The sequence below is a fragment of the Physeter macrocephalus genome, chromosome 7, assembly GCF_002837175.3.
Source record: "Physeter macrocephalus isolate SW-GA chromosome 7, ASM283717v5, whole genome shotgun sequence".
Taxonomy (NCBI): domain Eukaryota; kingdom Metazoa; phylum Chordata; class Mammalia; order Artiodactyla; family Physeteridae; genus Physeter; species Physeter macrocephalus.
The window spans coordinates 38412065-38435426 of NC_041220.1; the positions used below are offsets into that span (position 1 = coordinate 38412065).

General features: G+C 34.9%; 2 protein-coding genes across 6 annotated transcripts in view; one reads left to right on the forward strand and one right to left on the reverse strand.

The window, feature by feature from the left end:
- The window catches only part of UBA6 (ubiquitin like modifier activating enzyme 6), a 108000-nt gene that overhangs the window by 79984 nt on the left and 4654 nt on the right, over positions 1-23362 (forward strand). For 2 of the 5 annotated variants that reach the window (XM_028491806.2, XM_024131947.3), the window contains exons 28-33: positions 746-863; positions 2273-2466; positions 3213-3340; positions 5672-5759; positions 5941-6035; positions 8062-8164. In XM_028491806.2, the coding sequence (XP_028347607.1) occupies positions 746-863; positions 2273-2466; positions 3213-3340; positions 5672-5759; positions 5941-6035; positions 8062-8164 (726 nt within the window). Of the gene's footprint in view, positions 1-745; positions 864-2272; positions 2467-3212; positions 3353-5671; positions 5760-5940; positions 6036-8061; positions 11325-23362 lie in introns of those variants that run through there. The other 3 variants (XM_007108005.4, XM_024131948.2, XM_028491807.2) reach the window with 3 other exon arrangements.
- STAP1 (signal transducing adaptor family member 1) overlaps positions 17941-23362 on the reverse strand; it is a 62514-nt gene continuing 57092 nt past the window's right edge. Inside the window, 1 exon segment of the mRNA XM_007108007.1 lies at positions 17941-18002. Within this exon segment, the coding sequence (XP_007108069.1) occupies positions 17941-18002 (62 nt within the window).

Genomic DNA, 23362 nt, shown 5'->3' on the forward strand with positions numbered 1-23362 from the left:
GCTGAGTAATATTCCATTGTATATATGTGCCACATCTTCTTTATCCATTCATCCGATGATGGACACTTAGGTTGCCTCCATGTCCTGGCTATTGTAAATAGAGCTGCAATGAACATTTTGGTACATGATTTCTTAAAGATAAATTACTTATATGTGTGCTGCCCTAAGCATGCAACTATATGGAGGAAGACATTCTTTGGGATAGAACTTCTTTTCAGCAGTCAATAAATATTTAAAAGATGCCCATATTATATATTTTGTGGATTTCTTCAATTTCTTTGGAGACAGAAAACAGCTCTGCACTAGTTAGAGGTATGTAATTTGGTTTGAAGTTGATTTGTCAGAATCACAAACTGTTGATTAACATTAACTTTATTTTAGTGTGGAATTTTAAGAGAGAGTTGTATGAACTTAGATCTTATAAACTATTCAGTAAGTATTTTTAACACCCACTATGAGCAAGTTTATTTTAGATATATTGAGGTTATCTCAGTGAACAAGATAAAGATCCTTGTTCTCATAGAGTTTACATGTCAGTGTGAAGCAGTAGATAATAAATATGTAAATAGCATAATATTACTTAACAATAGAAGGTGTAAAATACGTTGGACCTTAATGATTAATAATCTAATTAAACCAATAGAATGTGTTCTCTTTGTGACTTATTTGATAAAAACAGATTTGTTAGTCAAACTTAGGTGTAGGATGTGATATCATTAATGAATATACATACATATATTTAAAGGTTGTTCAAACAGATGAAACTGCAAGGAAACCAGACCATGTTCCTGTTAGCAGTGAAGATGAGAGGAATGCTGTTTTCCAACTGGAAAAGGCTATTTCATCTAATGAAGCTACCACAAGTAAGGGGAAATCTTTATAAAAATGTTTTGAACTAAAGGGATTTTTATTTTCACTAAGCTGTACACTCAGAAGGTTGTGGGATTAAATCATAACAACAACAATAATAATGATATTACTTGATTCCGTGATCATATGAAAGTCACTGTTCATCTCTAACTGTGACTAAATTCGTAACTTTCTCCACCATTTCCCTACCGTAGAAGGCTGAAATGTAAGTCTGCTTTGTTTTTGCTGTTCTGATTGTTTTAGTTCTTGAGATTCTATTGTGTGATTCCTTTTTAACTTATGGCTAGCATAATGAAAAAAACATGGAGTCCTTTGGAGACTAATCCTGAGATCCAGTGAAATCACTTTAGGAAAAAAAATCATAGACAGATTTCTTCTTGGCTTCTTAGTCTCCATAATTACAGGGAATACAAACCTGACCTATGTACACCCTTGCTAAATGGTCTTAAATATAGGGAAACTGAACTTTTAATTCCTTAAAAACAGATCTGTGGGCTTCCCTGGTGGCGCAGCGGTTGCGCGTCCGCCTGCCGATGCAGGGGAACCGGGTTCGCGCCCCGGTCTGGGAGGATCCCACGTGCCGCGGAGCGGCTGGGCCCGTGAGCCATGGCCGCTGGGCCTGCGCGTCCGGAGCCTGTGCTCTGCAACGGGAGAGGCCGCGGCAGAGGGAGGCCCGCATACCACAAAAAAAAAAAAAAAAAAAAAAAAACAGATCTGTATTAGCTCATGTTTTCAGACCTGCTCAGCACCTTTCTACTACATAAATCAGCAGTTTCCAAACTTTTGGGATATTACACAAAGACCAGTAAAATTCAGGAGAAAAGCCTAGATTAGCCAACTATTTATTTTGCAAGTAAAAGGTTTATATCCTAAGTTAATAATTATAATTCTAGAAAAAACATGTTACCATTTCTTACTTTCTCATTTCATCACAGATTAAACTACACCTGTCTACAGAATGATTTGAGGAACCACTAATCTAGAAATCTTTCATAAAGACACTTATTTTTATTTGACCAGTATACCCTATTCTTAGTTATCAGAGGTAAAATGTTTCAGAGTAGTATTTATGAAATCAATTTTTGAACAGTACCCAGTGTTGACTTTTTCATTGTAAGCCACTTAATAGCAGATGTACATGGCTTTCTTATTTTTATGTTTTTTTAGAAAGGTTTTCTTTTTGATATTAAAACTTCTAATTTAGTGGTTTTAAAGCCATCATTTTCATATCCTTCAGTAATTTCAGTTCCCTGGATGTTGTTGTCATTGTATTTTTCAGTCAGTTGCAAACCTAAACAAAAAGGAATCTTTAAAAGTAGTAAACTCACACTGCCTTGCTTTTTACCTAGTAAAGCCTTTATCACTTACTAGGAAACTTTGTTTTTCTGGTTGTTGTCATCAGGTGACCTTCAGATGGCAGCGCTTTCATTTGAAAAAGATGATGATCATAATGGACACATAGATTTCATCACAGCTGCATCAAATCTTCGTGCCAAAATGTATAGCATTGAACCAGCCGACCGTTTGAAAACAAAACGCATAGCAGGTAGAATTATACCTGCTATAGCAACATCTACTGCTGCAGTTTCTGGCTTGGTGAGATTATGATTCTTTGAAAATGCTTGTTATTCATTGCTTCTTTTCTATCTTCCCTGTTATACCACCCCAAACCATTCACTCAGAGATCTTAGAGAAGGAGGGATACATATTGATCTTATAATTTAAAATTGTAAGATATTTCTGAAAATACAGTAATCTGTATTTTGAACTTTTACAGATAATACAGACATTTTAATGTAAAAAAATAAGCTCTGTCAAGATAGAGTATAACTTTTCTTACAGGCAATAATCTTCATCATCTTTGTATCCTCTATACAATCCAAATACTCTATTTTTCTTGAATAAAATGAACTACCCTCATCTTTGCTCTTTGATTATATTGGATTTTAGTTCTTTGTCTTAAAATAAATGTAATTTCTGTTAGTGATTTGGATTTCTTTAAATTTAGTCTTTCCTTAATGATTTAGAATCTTTAGGATGGCCCTAGTTATTATACCATACTGTAGTGTTATTCTTAGAAGCTATGTAATTATTGTTCCTATTATTAAATGATTTTAGACTGCTGTATTGCTTGACTTCTGATATCTGCTTTCAAAGTAGGAAGATTACATAGTCAAATTAGTTAGAGGCTTATAAGAAATTTATATTACTCCAGTCCAATAGCTGCTTTTATTCTCTACACAGAAATGCTTGAGAAGAATTCAGGAAAATTATATAGATGCAATTAAAGTCATGAATAGTTTTAGGCTATTTATATAATCAGATCACCTTCTTTTATCTAGGTTGCATTGGAGATGATCAAAGTAGCTGGTGACTATCCATTTGAAGCTTACAAAAATTGTTTCTTTAACTTAGCCATTCCAATTATAGTGTTTACAGAGACATCTGAAGTAAGAAAAACTGAAATCAGGTATGCATGAAGGTGTGTTTCTCTTGCATAATGAGAATGAAATAATTCTTTTACCTTTTAAAAGGGAAAAATAAGAGCTTTATCTCTCCTTTTCTCCTATATTTATAAACTCTTCCATCACTTCATGATGTCAAAACCCCATCTTCATGTAGCATTTCTTTTTTTTTCTTTTTTTATTGTATAATTGACATACAGCATTAAATTAGTTTCAAGTGTACAACACAATGATTCAACACTGGTATATGCTGTGAAATGATTACCACAAAAAGCCCAGTCACCATCCATTATCATACATAGTTATAGAATTTTTTTTCTGATGATGAGAACATTTAAGATTTACTCACTCAGCAACTTTCAGATATGCAGTAGAGTATTATTAACTATAGTCATCATGCTTCACATTATATATCCATGATTTACTCACATTACAACCAGAAGTTTGTACCTTTTGACTCCCTTTATCCATTTGCCCACCCTCACCACCTGTTTCTGGCACTATCAGTGTTCTCTATATCTATGAGCTTGGGATTTTTTTGGGTTTTGTCTGGTTGATTGGTTGAGTTTTTTGTGGGATTTGTTTGTTTTAGATTCCACATATACATGAGATGATAAGGTATCTGTCTTTCTCTGTCTGACTTATTTCACTTAGCGTAACGTCTTCAAGGTCCATCCATGTTGTCACAAATGGCAGGATTTCATTCCTTTTATGGCTGAATAATACTTCATTATATATAGTACCACACTTTCTTTATCCATTCATCAATGGACACTTAGATTGATTCCATGTCTTAGGTATTACAGATAATGCTGCAGTGCACATGGGAGTACAGATATCTTTTCAAGTTAGTGCTTGCATTTTCTTTGGATAAATACCCAGGAGTGGAATTGCTAGATCATATGGTAGTTCTGTTTTTAATTTTTTAAAGAACCTACATACTGCTTTCCATAGTGGCTGTATCATTTTTACATTCCCACCAAGAATGTACAAGAGTTCCAATTCCTTCATATCCTTGCCAACACTTGCTATCTTCTGTTTTTTGATGATAGCCATCCTAACAAGTGTGCGGTGATATCTCATTGTGGTTTCGATTTGTATTTCCCTGATAGTGATAATTAAGCATCTTTTCATGTACCTGTTGACCATCTGTATGTCTGCTTTGGAAAAATGTCTCTTCAGGTCCTCTGCCTATTTTATTATTGGATTGTTTGGGGTTTTTGCTGTAGAGTTGTATGTGTTTGTTATATATTTTGGATATTAACCCCTTACCAGATATATGATTTGCAAATATTTTCTCCCAGTTGGTAGGTTGCCTTTTCAGTTTGTTAGTGGTTTTCTTTGCTGTGCAGAAGATTTTTAGTTTGATGTAGTCCCACTTGTTTATTTTTGCTTTTGTTGCCTTTGCTTTTGGTGTCAAATCTAAAAAATCATCACCAAAGCCAATGTCAAGGAGCTTACCACCTAAGTTTTCTTCTAGGAGTTTTATGGTTTCAGGTCTTACATTCAAGTCTTCAATCTATTCTGAGGTAATTTGTATGTGTGGTGTAAGATAGGAGTCCAATTTCATTCTTTTGCATGTAGCATGAAGCATTGCTGACTAAACCAGCCATAGAACTCTCACAACACATAATCTGCCACACTGTTTAGCATTGTACTTTCTATGGTTTCATCTATGTCTGCCTAATTCAGATGAATTAGAAGCCATTCTAGTGTCTGACTAATGGATAATGAGATTAAGAATCTAGTTCCAAAAGTTGTATGACAAAGCAAATCCATTTTTCAGTTTTTAAATTGGTAACAACCAAAAATTTGAAAACTATTATCTTGGCAAGAGTGTGAGAAAGCACTCTCATACATTACTGATGAGAGTATAAAATAATATAACCCATATTAAGGCAAATATAGCACTATATTTCAAACTTGCAGATACATTTGCACTCATCTCAAATGATATATGTACAGGATATTCATTTTGGCATTTTTTATCATAGCCAAAGATTGGAACAACCTAAGTGTCTAGTAATAGGAGACTGGAACATCCACACAGTGAAACTCATGCAACTGTTTAAAGAGAGAAATGGAACTCTCTTGCTAAGACATACTGATTTATAATAAGACACTGGAAAGATAAACAAGGTACTGATAAAAGTGGTTACCTGTGTGGTGTGATGGGGAAGTAAGATGGAATTATGGAATATTTTGTTATATTTTCCTTTTTTATTCTCACATTAATATCTAGCTAAATCACAAATAGTGGACTTCTGGGATTTTTTTATTATTACTAAAGGGAAGAAAATTTAAATGTTTTTGTTCTGAATATTTTTCTATAACAGAAATGGAATATCATTTACAATTTGGGACAGATGGATTATACATGGAAAAGAAGAGTTCACCCTCTTGGATTTCATAAATGCAGTCAAAGTGAGACAATTATTCGTTAGTTGCTTCGAGTCTGTTAGTTTTATACCTAATTTCATTAGAGGTTTTTATAAATATTATTTAGCAGGAGTTTTCTCTCTTTTTACTGGTTGTAAAACATTGTCATCCAGCATTTTATATTTGGGTGGAGCTTTGATTGTTTCTTTTGGGTATTCACTTTTAGGAGAAGTATGGAATTGAGCCAACAATGGTGGTACAGGGAGTCAAAATGCTTTATGTTCCTGTAATGCCTGGTCATGCAAAAAGATTGAAGTTAACGTAAGTATTGAACATTATATGCAAGAGAGTCTCAAAAGTTGAAATATAAGTTGGATGCACACTAGAAAATTAAATATAGAGATTATTGAAGTTCAGATAAAAATATGTGATTTACTCCTATCTAATGGCAGTAATAAAGACAGTGAATCTGCCAAGCTCCACAGGCTACCTATCAAGTGAGATTTATAGGATTATAATACCCTTGTGAGTTTATTATCATTCAGGGTCAGCTTATAAGCTAATAGGCTTAGAAACCTGATTTGGTCAATATACCAAGTAAAAGTAGATCCACCTCTTATATGCAAACACATAAGGACTAGGCTTGTGAGACTGAAGTATTTTTTTTAAATGCCGAATTGTTGGCCTTCCCTGGTGGCACAGTGGTTGAAAGTCCGCCTGCCGATGCAGGGGACACAGGTTCGTGCCTCGGTCCGGCGGGATCCCACATGCTGCGGAGCGGCTGAGCCCGTGGGCCATGGCCACTGAGCCTGCGCATCCAGAGCCTGTGCTCTGCAACGGGAGAGGCCACAGCAGTGAGAGCCCCGCGTACCACAAAAAAAAAAAAAAAAAAAAAAAAAAAGCCAAATTGTTATTTTCATTTATTCAACAGATTTTTTTAAAGAATGCCTGCTATGTACCAGGTACTTTTGTAAACATTAGGGATGCAGCAGTGAGCAAAGCAGAGTCCCTGCCCTGCTTGAGGAGTTTCCATAACAATTAAATATGTATGTCAGATGGTGATAAGTGCTGTGGAAAAATAAAGCAGAATAAGGGGGTGTTAAGTTGCTACAGTATATTGGGCAATCTAGGTATTCCCTCTGCCTGTCATATTCTTTTTTTGTTGTTGTTGTTAAAGATTTATTTATTTATTTTATACTTATTTTTGGCTACATTGGGTCTTTGTTGCTGGATGCAGGCTTTCTCTAGTTGTGGCGAGAGGAGGCTACTCTTCATTGTGCTGCGCGTGCTTCTCATTACAGTGGCTTCTCTTGCAGAGCACGGGCTCTAGGCATGCGGGCTTCAGTAGTTATGGCTCGTGGGCTCAGTAGTTGTGGCTCGTGGGCTCTAGAGTGCAGGCTCAGTAGTTGTGGCACACGGGCTTAGTTGCTCCGAGGCATGTGGGATCTTCCTGGACCAGGGCTCGAACCCGTCTCCCCTGCATTGGCAGGCAGATTCTTAACCACTGCACCACTAGGGAAGTCCCTGCCTGTCATACTCTGATGTGAAAGGCTGACATTTGAGCAGAGACCTAAAGGAAGAGAGGGAGAAAAACAACCAGTCTTTACTGTGGTCTGCAAGGCCCTAAATTATCTAGTTCCCACTTACCCTTCCAAGTTCCTTTCATACTCCTCTCTCCTTGCTCACAATATTCCAGTTATACTGGCCTCCTTACTTTTCCTTGAACATTCCAGTCTCCAACATGCGACCTTTGCTCTAGTTTTTCCCTCTCCTTCCAACTCTTTCTGAAATGGCCATCTGACTAACTCTCACCTCTGGTCTTTGCACTTCCTGAAGAGGCCTCTCTGAGCCCTATTTAATACTGCATCCTGTCTGGTACCCCAGCCTAGCATGCCTAATCCCTTTTACACTGCTCTACTTTTCCTCTTTCTCATAGCATTTATCACTGTCTAACAGTTACTGTATTATTTATTGTCTCTCCTCTCCCACCAATATAAGCTTCATTCACAAGGGCAGGGATCTATATTTGATATATTCATTTTTTAAAAGCATTTCTCACATTTTAAGTTTTTTTCTGTGGAGTTTTTGTTTTTTGTTTTTGTTTTTAAATAAGTGGTCTGTATTCCTTATCATTACCAGCAAAGGTAAAAATTGATTAACTGTTAGGTAAAAGAATGTCTTGATTTTAGAGCTTTTAGTAAAGAAAATAATTATATGAAAACAGGTGAATTATTTGATTTAAAAATAAATTTAAACAAGCCAGATTCTTTGGACAACATTATCACCGAATCACTCTTTCATTTTACAGAATTTACCAAATCATTTTTCCTTGCTTATTTTTCCTTAGAATGCATAAACTTGTGAAACCTTCTACTGAAAAGAAATATGTGGATCTTACTGTGTCATTTGCTCCAGATACTGATGGAGATGAAGATTTACCTGGACCTCCAGTAAGATACTACTTTAGTCATGACACTGATTAACAGAAGTTGTCTTAAATTTAGGACTACTTGATTTTGGAAAGAATGCACTTATTCAGGAGCTTAAAAAGTCAGCTCATAATGCTATGGATTTCTCTTTGATGAAGCCTTAATTTAAGGGAAACATCAGTTAAAAAAACTACAGTGAAGAATTGTAAAGCATTTTGAAGCATAGTATACACATGTGTAGTGCTTCATATGTGGATGTGCTCTCAAGCAACTTCGAACTGGCATGCTGTTTTATAATAATGCTTACCAAAAAATTGTGTATTAACCTCTTTGGATGAAAAGAAGGAAAAAAATATGTATCTAAGACCAGAAGAAATAAAAGATCAAGAAATTGAATATAACAAATGCAACTATCCAAAAAGTTTAATCCCATTTTATGAATTTCTTTTTGTTTAGTATTTGAGGCCCATTTTTCTATACAAACAGTGTTTGGCTCCCTGCACCTCTCATGATGAGGCTTTGAATTTAACACCAATGGAGGAGGGATGGTAGCAGTGGATGAAGAGTAGTTACTCTAAAACTTTTAAAAGTTACAGTTTACTGACATTTTACCTCTGCTGATTTAACCAGAGTTTGTTATATCACTGTCTCCCCAAAATCAGGATCTTTTGCTGATAGCATCAGTGTTGTAAGTCATGAGCACATCAGATGACAGGTGTTAACTGGGACTAAATGTTAACAATAGCATATGGACTCTGACAACCCACTTAGAGAATCCATGAATGTGAACAGATAAATATGGCTAGTCATTTGATTCTTTAGTATGCCTTCTAGTGTGGCTATTTTATTTATTTGGAACTCTAAACCTGATTGTCATAGTATATAAGACTAAAAGGTTTTGTAAAGGGAGTGTCCTTAGAAGTAGATGAAAAGTAGAAATTTAAAAATTATCACTAGTTGAGTCTTGATTTTTTTTCTTCCAGCAGCCTAATGGACAGAAAAAAAAATAATAAATTAATATTTTATTTTAAAGGGAAATGTATTATTTAATTCTACATTCCCAGAAAGGGAGTTGACAAAGATAAAAATTTATTTTTTTAGGTCTTTATTGATAGAAACTTTCTGTTTTCTGATATGAGCTATTGCATATGTTCATAGAAATGCTTTCATTAAAATAACATAAAGTGTACTAAACACTGTAAACTCAGTGAAAACAGTAAGTGTTTCTTTTACTTCCAGGACTATCATTCTAAAGCAATTGGCTGCTTTTCTTCTGCTTTTCTGTTCAAACCATTAATAGGTACTTTGATAAATTAAAAACTAGATTCACATCAGTATTACTCCAATTTGGTTTCTTTTTATATTCTCTACTTAACTTTCCTTTTATTCCACTTACAAATAGTTTAAATTACTTAGTCAACCAGCTGTATTGTTTCATTCTTTTGTAAAAGTATCATCCAATTGGGAAAATATATTTAGGAGTGGAGGGTGAATTTGTATGATTAAAGGGTAGTCTGCGTTGGAGGTGAGGATAAGTGCACAGGATGAGTTTAAAGGAAATGGCTACCTTTGAAATAAGCAATTAATTTTGGTTCATCATATCCTGCCCTCTCCTATCATGTATATTGCAAATATGTTTAAAATTAATATTACTTAAAATTGAATCCAGGAATATCAAAGCTCTATGGCTTGAAACTTTAGAGGCTAGCGGCAGTAAAAGCACTTTCCTATAAGAAGTCTGTTCCCACTTTTTTTTGTGTGCTCTATGACAATAACTGATATTTTCCAGGTGGCCATTCAATAATTCTCAACTATGATCTAGTAGCTTGCTTATATTTGATCTAAATCTCCACATCTCTTCAGAAGTAAATTTAGAACAAAACCATGCTATCAATTCTTATTTATAGAGATCAGTGCTTTAGCAGATATAAATAAAATCAGTAAGGATTAAGTTCATTTTGTGATTAAATCTGAAACCATTTTGTCATTGGTTTTTTTTCTGTAACGGTTATTGCCATTAGTTGCTTCTGTATAGTTCTACTAGGCTGGAAAGCCAGCGTGAATTTAATGACAGTTTTTTTTCATTATCTGTTTTATTTCTGTACCATGAGATCAGTGCTGGTGATTGAAATACCAGGTGCAAAAATTAATGATTTGATTTTGTATGGTACCACTGAGTGATTTTTTACTTATTAAAAGTAAATTAAGAAATTTGACAGTATCTTTGTAAATTCTGTTCCATAGTTGACTCCAGAGATTCCAGTTTTATTATTAATTTTGTGAGTAGTGTTGCTTTGGTGTTTCCTCATTTTCAAGTTTTGCAATCATGGAGATAGAACACTCACTGGATGTGGAGAGACATTACTTCGAAGTGCTTTTAGCTCCTAGAAATTCTTTTAAAACAATTGAGAAATTGTAAAACCTAGAAGATCTGGTAAATCCCAGGCTGTTGGTTGGGGATTTCCAAAGTCCATTCCTTTTTAGAGTTCAGAGCAGTATGTTACACATCTATAAGTTCCTCTAAACTGTCCCAAAGAACTTGGATATAGATGTGTATCTTTATTTTTATTTTTTATGTATCATGGCACTCCCTGGTGGTGCCAGTGACAAGACAAAAAACGTCAGCAGTGTTTAGAGTCCACTATTTTATAATTAGTAAAATGAAGACAGAAAGAAAATTGTTCTCTTGAGATCTTGAGGGAAAATATTCTCTTGACCTAATAATCCTTTCAACTGCAATGAATATTATCAAAAACTCATTGTGATTGTAAATATATAACCATTTAGTATACAATTCATTAGGTATGGGCTTAACTATTTTACTTTTAACAAATTCAAAACATAAATCAGGAAGTTGCAATCTTGGGGGTCACAGGAAGTAATCAGTAGGTAATATGTTCATTTTTGTCTTGCCTTGTCTTAGCTGTGTTTATTTAAGAAATATATATTCATATATATATATACGTATATGTATGTGTGTGTGTATATATATATATATTCAAAAGAGTATATAAAATACAAATACACAGTTTAAGGAATAATTTTAAAGTAACTACTTGTATAACTAGCTCTCAAATCAGTAGAACATTGACAGCAGCCCAGAAACTCCCCTTGCGGTCCCTTCCCAATCACAACCAGCTTCCCCACACATACCCTCTAGCGGTTAGCACTTTTCTACCTTTTGTGGTAACTGTGTCTTTGTTTTTATTTATAGTGTTACCACCTATGTGTGTACCTAAACAATATATACAGTTTACTTTTGTTGTTTTTGAACTTTATGTAAATAGAATCAATACATTCATTTGTGGCTGCGTCTTTCATTCAACATGGGATTCATCCATGTGGTTGCTTGTAACAATATTTCATTCATCGTCATTGATGTATAATTTTACCTTTGTGTTAATATACAACTATTTATTCATTCATTCTATTGACTGTGGACAATTGGGATGTTTGGGGGGTGGGTAATCACAGTTCCACAATGAACATTATTTTATGTATTGCCTAGTGTAACTAAGGTATATGTGCCTAGGAATGGAATTCCTTGGTCATAGGATATTCACGTCTTAAATTTTATTAGATAATAACAAAGTTTTTCCTGAGCAATAGAGATGTCGTGTTTTCCCACTTTGCTCATCTCTGGTGTTAACAGATTTTTTTGTTTTAATTTTGCCAATCTGTTGGATGTACAGTTATATCTCATTGAAGTTTTACTCTGCATTTCCCTAATTACTCTTGAAATTAAGCACCTTTTTATATGTTTGTTGGCCACTTTCTTTTTTGTGAAGTGACTTTTCAATTCTTTTGTCCATTTTTTGGTTGTGTTGGAAGATTTATTTTCCTCCTTGATTCATAAAAGATCTTTATAAATACTGTTCTTAGTTGGCTATATAATTGCAAGTATTTTTTACCACTCTGGCTTGCCTTTCCCTCTCTTTATGATGCTCTTTGATAAAAAGAATTTGTTAATGGCCAGGTACTGAGAAGTGTCAATTTTTTGTTTTAAGGCTAGATTTTTTTGTGAGTTTTTAAAAAATTGTTCTCTAGAGCCACAAAGTCATGAAGATACCCCTCTATATTGTCTTCGAAAGCTTTAATTTTGACTTTCCCATTTTAAGTTTTTAATTCAAGAGGAATTAATTTTGTGTATGCTAGGAAGTGTCTCACCACCATTTACTGAAGTCTATTCTTTTCTGCAGTGCCACCAAAGTCATATGTCGTATCCATATATGTATACGCCTCTTGCTGGATTTCTTGTTCCTTCTTTTCTATCCCTTTGATGGTATACTTCTTCATCACGATAGCTGATATATCGTTTCTGATATTTGGCAGAACAAGTCCTCCCAACTTATTGTTCTGTAAAAGTGTCTTGGTTATTTTTAGCCCTTTGTATTTTCAGTTCTCAGATTTCTAATTTCAAACATGCAAATCTATCACTTGGCAGTTTCTAATTGTCCTGCTGAAATTTTATATCTTTTATCTACCTGGACATGAAAAGCATGATTATTTTATAGTCTGTGTTTAATATTTCCCAAATCTGAAGCTCTCCTGGGGTCTCTTTTTATATTTTTGTTTCTGCTAATTCTTATTTATCTTGTATCCTTGTATGTGTGGTTACCTTTAATTGTATGCCAATATTGTATTTGAAAGCTTGCTTGTAGAAATATAGTTGACCCTTGAACAACACAAATTTGAACTGCCTGGTTCCACTTATGTGTGGATTTTTTTTCACTAAATACTACATACTACAGTATTATATGATTTGTGGAAATGGAACTTCGGTTATGGAGGACTGACTGTAAAGTCATAAGCAGATTTTCAACTGTGCAGAGGGTTGGTGCCCTAATTCCCATGTTGTTCAAAGATCAACTGCAATTTGATGCCCAATAAGATATTTTCATCCTCCACAGAGTTTTTTTATATGCTCTACTAGGCACTTGGGCACTAGTAATTCAGGAACATTTTGACCCAGTTTCAGAAACTGAGATTTTCTGAGTCATCCATGTGACTCAGAGCTGAGCTAACTGTACTAGTGCCCTTACTTCCTGTTAATCCTTACTTCAAAAACTCTTCAGGCTTACTAAGTGTGGCTTTGGGTTACCAGAGCTAGTGCCCCCACCTCTTGGCTGGCACTACATTCTACCTTTGAATCTCAAGTCCCTTAGCTCTGCTCAGCTTCTCAGTAGCCTCTTAAAAATCTGCAAAATCTCCCAGGGTACAAGTGGTCACAAATGAAGAATTCATTTCCTTTATGAATTTCTATTTTCTCTCATATTAACTAGATAATTATTCACTAACTTAGCTTTCTAATATCATTCAATACTTTTTCAAATATATTTGAAATATTTCTAAATATTCTCAAGTGAGAATGTTGAATCCAAATTACTCAGCCCACTTTATTTCCTGTTGATTATGTGTACAGTGTAATTGATATCTATGTATTGCTTCTGTATCTGGAAACTTACTAAACTCTAATGATGCTTGTAAGTTATTTGCAAATTCTTTTGGATAGTCTACATAATCTTTAAATAGGGACAGTGATTTGTTTTTTCTAAGATCCAAATTTTGGTTTTATTAATCCTCTCTCTATGTTTTCTGTTTCATTAATTTCTGCTTTTATCAATATTACTTATTTTTTCTATTTTGTTTGGAGTTTTTTATTGTTCTTGTTTCTAATTTCTTGTGGTAGATGCTTACCTCATTCATTTTCAGCCTTTATTTTCCATTTTTCATTAGGGGTTGTTCCTCTTCAACTCTTGGGCTTTTTAGGAGAGTGTTCCTTCATTACCGACATAGAGTTTGGATTTGGGTTTTTTTTTTAAATCCAATTTGATATTCTTTGTCTTTTAACTGGAACAGTAAAGCCATTTATATTTAATATAATGACTAATAGATTTATGTCTGCCATTTTATTTTATGGGGGTTTGTTTTTTGTCCAGCTTGTTCTATGATTCTTTTTCTCTATTTTCTTGCCTTTTAAAATTTGTATTTACTTTTGTTTTTTAATTCCATTTATGCCAATTATTAACTGTCTCTCAATTCTAGACACCCTTCTGTATTCTGGAACTTTGCAAACTATATTTCTCCTTCACCATCTAGCTTGCTTTAGGTTCCACAAATAGGGGGCACTAGAAGGAGACTGGAAAGCTGGAGAACAGGAGAAGAGACTTTGACCATTGCCATTTGCTTCCTGATCACCAGCATCACCTCAGCAATGGCTTTTCTCCCAGTAGTTGTGGTTGGTTCCCAGGCTCTACCTTTTTTCTGGCTCTCTGCAGGGTGTCTGTTCTAGGTTTCCAGGTTCTAATAATCCTACTTTCTTCCCTTTAATAGTTGTGTCCCTTGCCGACATTTTGACTTCTCACAAAACCTGTTTAACCAATTCCTTATGTTAAATTCTTTCTTAATATAAATAATATGGTTTCTCTTTTCCTGAACTATACACATTTTTTTCTTTACTACTTTAGTGGCTTTTATCTTTTGATGATTACCCTATATTACAACATGCATATTCAGATTAAGTCAGACTAAAGTTAATCATTATCTTTACATTTTGGGAGATTATAATTTCCAAAGATAGCCACAGCGATATGTGTAGTCTCACATGCTTTTCTAGAAGCTTGCCACCCCCCAACCACCATCAAGCAACAGAATGTTTCCACTTACTTTGAAACAAGAATTTATGACTACCTCAACTAATACAACAGAATGCAGCATATGTAATTGTACAACTTCAAGGTTAGATCATAAAAGATTATATGGCATCTGCATGGCTGGCTCTCAGTCTCTTTTGCTTGCTCTTTCCCTCTTGGAAAGCTCACCCTTGTAATCAAGACACCATGTTGTGAGGAAGCCAAAACTAGCCCCCAGGAGAGAAACTGAGACCCCTAACCTACAGTCAGCATCAGGTGTCAGACATATGAGTAAGCAAGTTTTCAAGTGATTCCAGGCCCCAGACTTCATGGAGCAGAGACAAGCCCTCCCTGCTGTGCCCAGCTGAATTCCTGCCCCACAGAATCTGTGAACATGGATTGTTCATGCAACTTAGTTTGGGGATTATTTGTTACCCAGACATAATAACTAGAACAACTATCTAACTAGCAGCTTGCATACTATGGTCATGTATTTTATTTTTGTATTTTAATTCCATTGTCAAGTACTTCAACATCTTTTAATTCTATAGACTTTATTGTTTTATTATATAGTCAATGTTTATATTTATACACACATATATATCACTTTCTTTACTCTTTATTCTCGTTTGTCCCTCAGGCTTACCATCTGGGATCAATTTCTTTCTACCTGAAATATTTCCTCTAGAATTTCATTTTGTGACAGTCCACTGGTAGCATACTTGCTCATGATTTCTTTGTCTGAAAATATCTTTATTTTGCTCTCATTCTGCAGAGGTATGTTTGCTGAATGTAAAATTCTAATTTGGCCTTTATTATCTTTCAACATGTTGGAAATATTTTTCTACTCTCTTAAAACTTCCTCTTTGGCTCTTGCGTCAACTGTCAAGCTAAATATTGCATCTTTAAAACAAATATCTGCTTTCATTGTATGTGGTATAATTATGTGTCTGGGTATGGATTTCTTTTGTTAATCCTGTTTAGGATTTGTTCAGCTCTTTGAATCTAGATTTGTGCCTTTTGTTAGTTCATTACTCCTTCACATATTGCCTATATCCCCCTTCTCTTTTCTTATATGAGGATTCTCATTACACGTGGCAGACTTACTCTGCCTTCCATATTTATCACCCTCTCTTCTGTATTTTCCGATTGTTTTTGTCTTTTGAGGATTTATACTGTATAATTTCTTCTGACACATATTCTACTTTACTTCTCTTCATCTGTTTCATACATACTTACTATTAAATCCATCCATTTTGTTTTTAATTTTGGTTGTATTTTTCAGTCCTAGAAGTTCTGTTTGGTTCTCTTTTTTAAAACTACTGGAACACTTTTTATAGTTTCCCATCCTCTGCAGATATTGTCTAACATCTATTTAAACTATGAGGGCCATTTTATGGTTTTGTCAATTTCAATGTCTGCAGTTTTTGTGGCTCTTTTCCTGTTGTTTCTCCCAGCTCAATGTGTTGGTGGCCTTCTATTAGACTCTCCACCTTGGTCAGGCCCTGGGCTTTGATTTCTTTCTCCTTGTCCATTCCTTTCACTTTATTGCAGTCAACCACTTTGCCTCACTATCTTCAAGAGTCCATTTTTTTAAGCGTCCTATATTAAGAACTGCATTTCTTTTAGATTGCAAGAATTCATTCTTGACATTTGAGATGGTAACAGATTGGAGCTCTTGAGTTTCTTGTTGCTTATCTATATCTGGACTAACTTAATTGTGAGGCCCTTGAGAATAAGAGATAGATAGGTCGATCTTTTGTAATCTATGCATCAGTTAACAGTTGATATTACAGTAATTTCAGAGAAGTATTTCACAAACTTTATTGTGTGTAGTAAACTTTATTGTGATGTGTTTTAAAAGAGCAGATTTCTGGACCAACCCCCAGAAATTAATTCACTCAGTCTGAGGGCAGCTTAGGAGTCTGCATATTTTTAGGCATCCTTGATAACTCATTGAATGAGTTTGCTAGGGCTGCCATAATAAATACCACAGACTGAGTGGCTTAAACAACAGAAATATATTTCTTCAGTTGCAGAGGCTAAAAGTCCAAGATTGATGTGTCAGTAGAGTTGATTTCTTCTGAGGCCTTTCTTGTTGGCTTTGTTGACGGTCATCTTCTCCCTGTCTCACGTAGTCTTTCTTCTGTGTGTGTTTGTGATCTACTCTCCTCTTCTTATAAAGATACATCTTTATAAGGTGTTGGAGCTAAGAGGACCTTAAGACTCCATTGCTAACCCCTTCATTTTTTCAGATGAAGAGACCAAAGAAGCCAAACATTGATGTAATTAGAACCAGGAGTAGAATATAAGCCGTATCTTATGATTCTTAGTTGATTCCCAATTTGAATGACGATCAATTTAGAAGCCTGTTTTTCAAGAAAATAAAGTTTATGAAAAAATGTCCCTGAGATTTTGGTTCAGTAGCTCTTGTGTGGGGCTGAAGAATTAGTATTTTTAAGGAATTCTAAGTGATTAGTCTCATACTGTGTTGTATTTGTGAAATGGTGATTATGTAGCCTTTTACCATCCTTATAAATTAATGTTTTTTACAAAAGGAGGTTATGGGTTGACTTTGAGCCAGCGAAGAGACAACTTGAGGGAAAACATGGAAAATGATAAATTTCACTTATTTCCAATAACCAAAAAGTGTGGCATAGAGTATTTCCGCTGGGAAAGGACTTCTCCTAGTACTTTTCATGTCTCTGGTTTTTAGCTGGGTAATTAAAATAACTTACATTTCATAAATTGGTCAAATCAGATTTTAACAAAATCTTGTGAGGCTTTTTTGGAATTGCTAGAATTTATGAGAACTGGAGAATCTGCTGTGGAGATTGTATAGAGGTAAATGTATTAAACTGAAGCCCTGGGAAATAAAAACTCCATTTAAAAAGGACCATATGTTTTCAACTTATATCAGTGCATGGGAATGCATATATCTTTGAGTTACCCTCACAGCCATATACTATGGTTTTCTAGTGAATTTTTTCATTCTGATAAGATAATGAAATTGTATGCTGCAATGTTTAATTCTGGTATCCAAGTAAGTGACTTTGTAATCAGGATCAGGAAGATAGAGATAATTTTCTTTAAAAGTAATATCTTCCTTTTGAAAATAATAAATTACCAAGATACATGAAAGTATAATAGTTTTATCATTTTATTTTATGCAATATGTAGATTTTTCTTCAACCTCTCTCTTCTCCCTTCTGTGGTGGGTTCTTGGCCTAGAAATTGTGGGTGGGAAAGCTTGATTGAACCAATGTTGAAGAGGATAGTTCTTTATTTTCAACATGAACAATTTTCCTGCTTGTACTTGAAAGCTTCAGCAGTATGTGTCAAAATGGATTTTCGCCTTTTTTGTAGTTTTTCTTAGAAAGTCCTATTTCCTCTCTCATTTACTCTTCCAGTTTACTCTTCCATCATCATTCTGCTTTTGAAAGAAAATATATTACTCTACAGAAGACAGTGTGACTATCTGAAGTTTCTTCATGTTTCCTTCTAACTCTGTTCATCTGTCATTCCCTACTCCTATAACAAGGGAATCTAAAATGCAGGAAAGTTGATAATTTGTTCCTGATCACAAAGCAAACTGAACCAGTTCAGCCACCAGAATAATAGTAATAGCAGAGAACTAAACTAAAGAAACCACTGCCTAAGTCCCAGGCTAATTCCTGAGATATACATGCGTAAGAGAGCCTCAAAGCAACATACCAAAGGTTTTGAAACTGAACTGATATTGGAACACTTCCCAGAGAAAGTAAGGCAAAATTAGTTCAATCTAATCAGGATGATTGCCTGATTAAAAAAAAATCTCTGGAGGATTTTAATAGGACCCAGAGGCTCATGACATAATATTCAAATTAAAATATCCAAGATACAATTCAAAATTACTTGGTAAACAAAGAGGCAAAAAAATGAGACCACTTCTTAAGGGAAAAGACAACAGATGCCAACACTAAAATAACCAAGATATTGAAATTAACAAAGATTTTGAAGAGCTATGCTCCATTAAGTGGTGATAAATATTCTTGAAACCAACAGTAGGATAGATGTTCTCTACAAAGAAACAAAAATTATACCAAGCAGAAATTTTCAAAATAAAAAATCTGAAATTAAAAAGATCCGGTGGATAGATTCAGTAGAAGTTCTTCAAGTTGAAGACAAATGATACCACAGGAAAAAGAGCAATAGGTGGGAGTTACCTAGGTAATAATAGACTACTTTTCTCACATTCTTTAATATGTTTATAACAATTGAAAGCCAAAATTATAATGCTTGTTGGGGTTTTCAATGTTAGGTAGATGTAATATATATGACAACTATAACATGGAGGGGAGAGTAAAGGGACCTATATGGTTGCAAGTCACTATTGGTTACAAACAAGTTACAGTTGCAACCCACCCTCAAGATACAGGGTTTACACAGTGTGTGAATACCAGGAAATGGGAATCGTGGTAACCAATAGAATATGGCAAAGGTGATGGGATGTCAATACCATAGTTATGTTACATTGCATAAGACTCCACCTTGCTAGTAGATTTGCTCAATAGTCACTCCTTCCTTCTCCCTACCTCCACCTCCACTGGTATCTTTGAAGAAGCTGGCTGCTATGAATCCTAGAGCTGCAAGAAGTGAATTCTCCAAACAACCTGATTTGAAAGTGGATCCTTCCAGGTCAAGTCTCAGATGAGACTTGATCAAGCCAACACCTTGATCGCAACTTTGCAAAAGCCCCAGCTAAGCCAGGTCCAGACTTCTAACCCACAGACACAGGAAAGGATGGAGTGAGGGGAGAGAGAATATGAATATACACAAATATATATCACTGGAGCTGCAGAACCACTAAGAAGGTTTTTTAAAGACGTTTCAGAAATGAACATGGATTTGGATGTAAGCTTCACTTACTAGCTTCGTGTGTGACTTCTTTAAATGTATGTGAAAACTAAAGTGTTGCTTTTCTTGATTATAAAATGGAGATAGTATACCTTCCTCATAAGATTCTTGGGAGCAATAAGACGAGATGATTCATGTAATCCTGGCTCTTCACATAGAGCCTGGAATGTAGTACATGTACAGTTAATTGTGATGGTCCTTTTGTGTTTCTGAGAGTGACAGTTTTCCTCTGGGAAACAGAGAATATTGCTTCCTCCTTCCCCAATGCTATGCTTAGGCATTCAGCCATCCATTCATTCCACCAACATCCATCAGTTTCCACTCTGTCCCAGGCCCTGGGTCAGAAGACTATTTATTGAAGACTCAGAAAAAATGAACCAATTCCTTGAAAGACACTACCAAAACACTCTCAAGAAAAAAATAGATAACCTGAATTGTCCTACATCTAAATTCAATTAAAGAAACTGAATTCATAGTTTAAAACCTTCCAGCAAAGAAATCTTCAGGCCTATAGGGTGAATTCTACCAAATATTTAAGGAAGAAATAATACCAATTCTACACACATTTTCCAGTCTATAGGAGAAAAGAGAATACTCAGCTCATTTTTTGATGCCAGCATTAATACCAAAACTAGACAAAATTGTTTTGAAAAACATAATACATATGATCAAGCGGGTATATGCAAGGCTGGTCCAAAAATGGAAAATCTATCAATTCACCATATTAATCAAATAAATGGAAAAATCATTTGAAAAAATTCAACATCCTTTCGAGTTTCAAAAACAAAAATAAAACTACTTCAGCAAACCAGGGATTGAAGGAAATTTCCTCAGTTTGATAAAGAGCATTTTAAAAATAATAATGATAAAAAAAACTATAGCCAACATCATACTTATTAGTGAAAGGTGGAATGTTATTCCTTTAAAACTGGGAGCAAGACAAGGATGTCCACTCTTACCATTTCAACTCATCATTGTTCTAGACAGTCCACCCAGTGAGTACAATAATACAAGAAAAATAAATAAAAGGTATCCAGATTGGACAACATGAACTGAAACTGTCTCTAGTCACAGATAACATGATTTCTACATATAAAATTGCAAGGAATCAACAACCAAAAAAAGGCTTTTAGAAATGAATAAGCGATATTAGCAAAATCTTGGAATACAAGATCAATATATAAAAATTATATTTCTATATAATACCAACGAACAATTGGGGTTCAGAATTTTTCAAACAGTACCATTTAGAGTAACACCAAAAAATTAAATACTTAGCTATTAATCTAACGAAATATGTGCAGGCTCTGTATGCTGAAAACTACAAAAGCATTGTAAAAGAAAGACAACAAATAAATGGAGGGATATACTTCTTTCTCGATTGGAAGACTCAGTATTCTCAAGATGTCACTTCTCCCTGAATTGATTTATAGATTCAACAAAATCCAAATCAAAACCCAGGAGAATTTTTCTATAGATAACAACAAGCTGATTCTAAAACTTATACTAAAAGGCAAAGAAACTAGATTGGTCCAAACGATTTTAAGAGGAATAAAGTTGGACTTATACCTCTTGATTTCAAGGATTACTGTAGGGCTTCCCTGGTGGCGCAGTGGTTGAGAATCCGCCTGCCGATGCAGGGGACACGGATTCGTGCCCCGGTCCGGGAAGATCCCACATGCCGCGGAGCCGCTGGGCCCGTGAGCCATGGCCGCTGAGCCTGCGCGTCCGGAGCCTGTGCTCCGCAGTGGGAGAGGCCACAGCAGTGAGAGGCCAGCGTACCGCAAAAAAAAAAAAAAAAAAAAGAATTACTGTAAAGCTACAGTAATCAAGATAGTGTGCCGTTGGCAAAAGGGTAGGAACATGATCATTGGAAACTGTTTCACAAAAAATATGTTGAATCGATTTTTTAAGAAGGTGTAGAGGCTATTTAATGAAGAAAGGATGATCTTTATAAACAAATAGTCCTAGAATAATTACATATCTAAATGCAAATGAACCTTGACTCATCCCTCACACCTTAAACAAAAATTCCAAATGGATCATAGACCTAAATTAAAACATAAAACTAGGAATTCCCTGGCAATCCAGTGGTTAGGACTCAGCACTTTCACTGCCAGGGCCTGGGTTCGATCCCTGGTCGGGGAACTAAGATCCCGCAAGCTGCATGGTATGGCCAAAAATAAATAAAACTATAACACTTCTAAAAGAAAACATAAGAAAAAAGTCTTCATGATCTTGGGTTAGGCAAAGAATTCTCAGATACAACAAAAAGTTCAGTCCATAGAAGCAAAAATTGATAAATTGTACTTCATCAAAATTTAAGACTCTGCTTTACAAAAGATGGTGTTAAAAGAATGAAAAAAAAATGTGTTAATCACATATCTGACAAAGGACTTGTATTCAGAATATGAATAGAACTGTCAAAATTCCACCATAAGAAAACAACCCAATAAAAACATGGGCAAGATATTTAGGCCTATATTTTGCCAAATTAGACATATGAATGGCAAATAGCACATGAAAAGATGCGCAGCATCCTTAACTGTTAGGGAAATGCATATTAAAACTACAGAGATACCACTACAAACTTAATAGAATAACTTTTTTTTTTAAACATCTTTATTGGAGTATAATTGCTTTACAATGGTGTGTTAGTTTCTGTTTTATAACAAAGTGACTCAGCTATATGTATACATATATACCCATATCCCTTCCCTCTTGCGCCTCCCTCCTCCCCCATCCCACCCTCTAGGTGGTCACAAAGCACTGAGCTGATCTCCCTGTGCTATGCAGCTGCTTCCCACTAGCTATCTATTTTACATTTTGGTAGTGTATATATGTCCATGCCACTCTCTCATTCCATCCCAGCTTACCCTTCCCCCTCCCCATGTCCTTAAGTCCATTCTCTATGTCTGCGTCTAGAATAACTTTTTTAAAGATAATACGAAGTGCTGACAAGGATGCAACCAGAGCTCTCAGACATTGATGGTAGAGATGTAAAAAGGTGGGACCACCTGTGAGAAGAGTTTTACAGTTTCTTATAAAAAGTTAGACATATACTTATCATATGACCCAGTAACCTCATTCCTAGATATTTTACCAAAGTGAAATGAAGACTTATTTTCACACAAAAATCTGCATATGAATATTTATATAGCTTAATAATTTCACAAAACTGGAAACAACCCTAATATATTTAAATTGGTGGATGGATAAACAAACTGGTACCTCCCTACAGAAAAATATTATTCATAAATAAAAAAGAGTGAGCTCTAATACACAACACTTGTGTGAATCTATACATTATAATGAGTGAAAGAATCAGTCTTGGAAGGTTCCATACTGTGATTCCATTTATATGACATTCTGGAAAAATGCTAAACTATAGGAATGGAAACAGATCAGTGGTTGCCAGGGATTGTGTGTGAGAAGAAGGGTTGACTAAAAAGGAAGAACGTTAGGGCTTTTTTTGAGATGATGCAACTTTCTGAGTCTTGATTGTGGTGATAGTTGTCAAAACTCATAGAACTATACACCAAAAAGAGATTTTTATTTATACAAATTAGGTAATTTTTTAAAAGAAAGGAAGAAAAATAACCCCTGTACATAAGATATATCGCACTTGGAATCATTCAGTTCACAGCTTCTATATGAAAAGCTCCAAAAGGGCCATACTTTGTTCTCAACA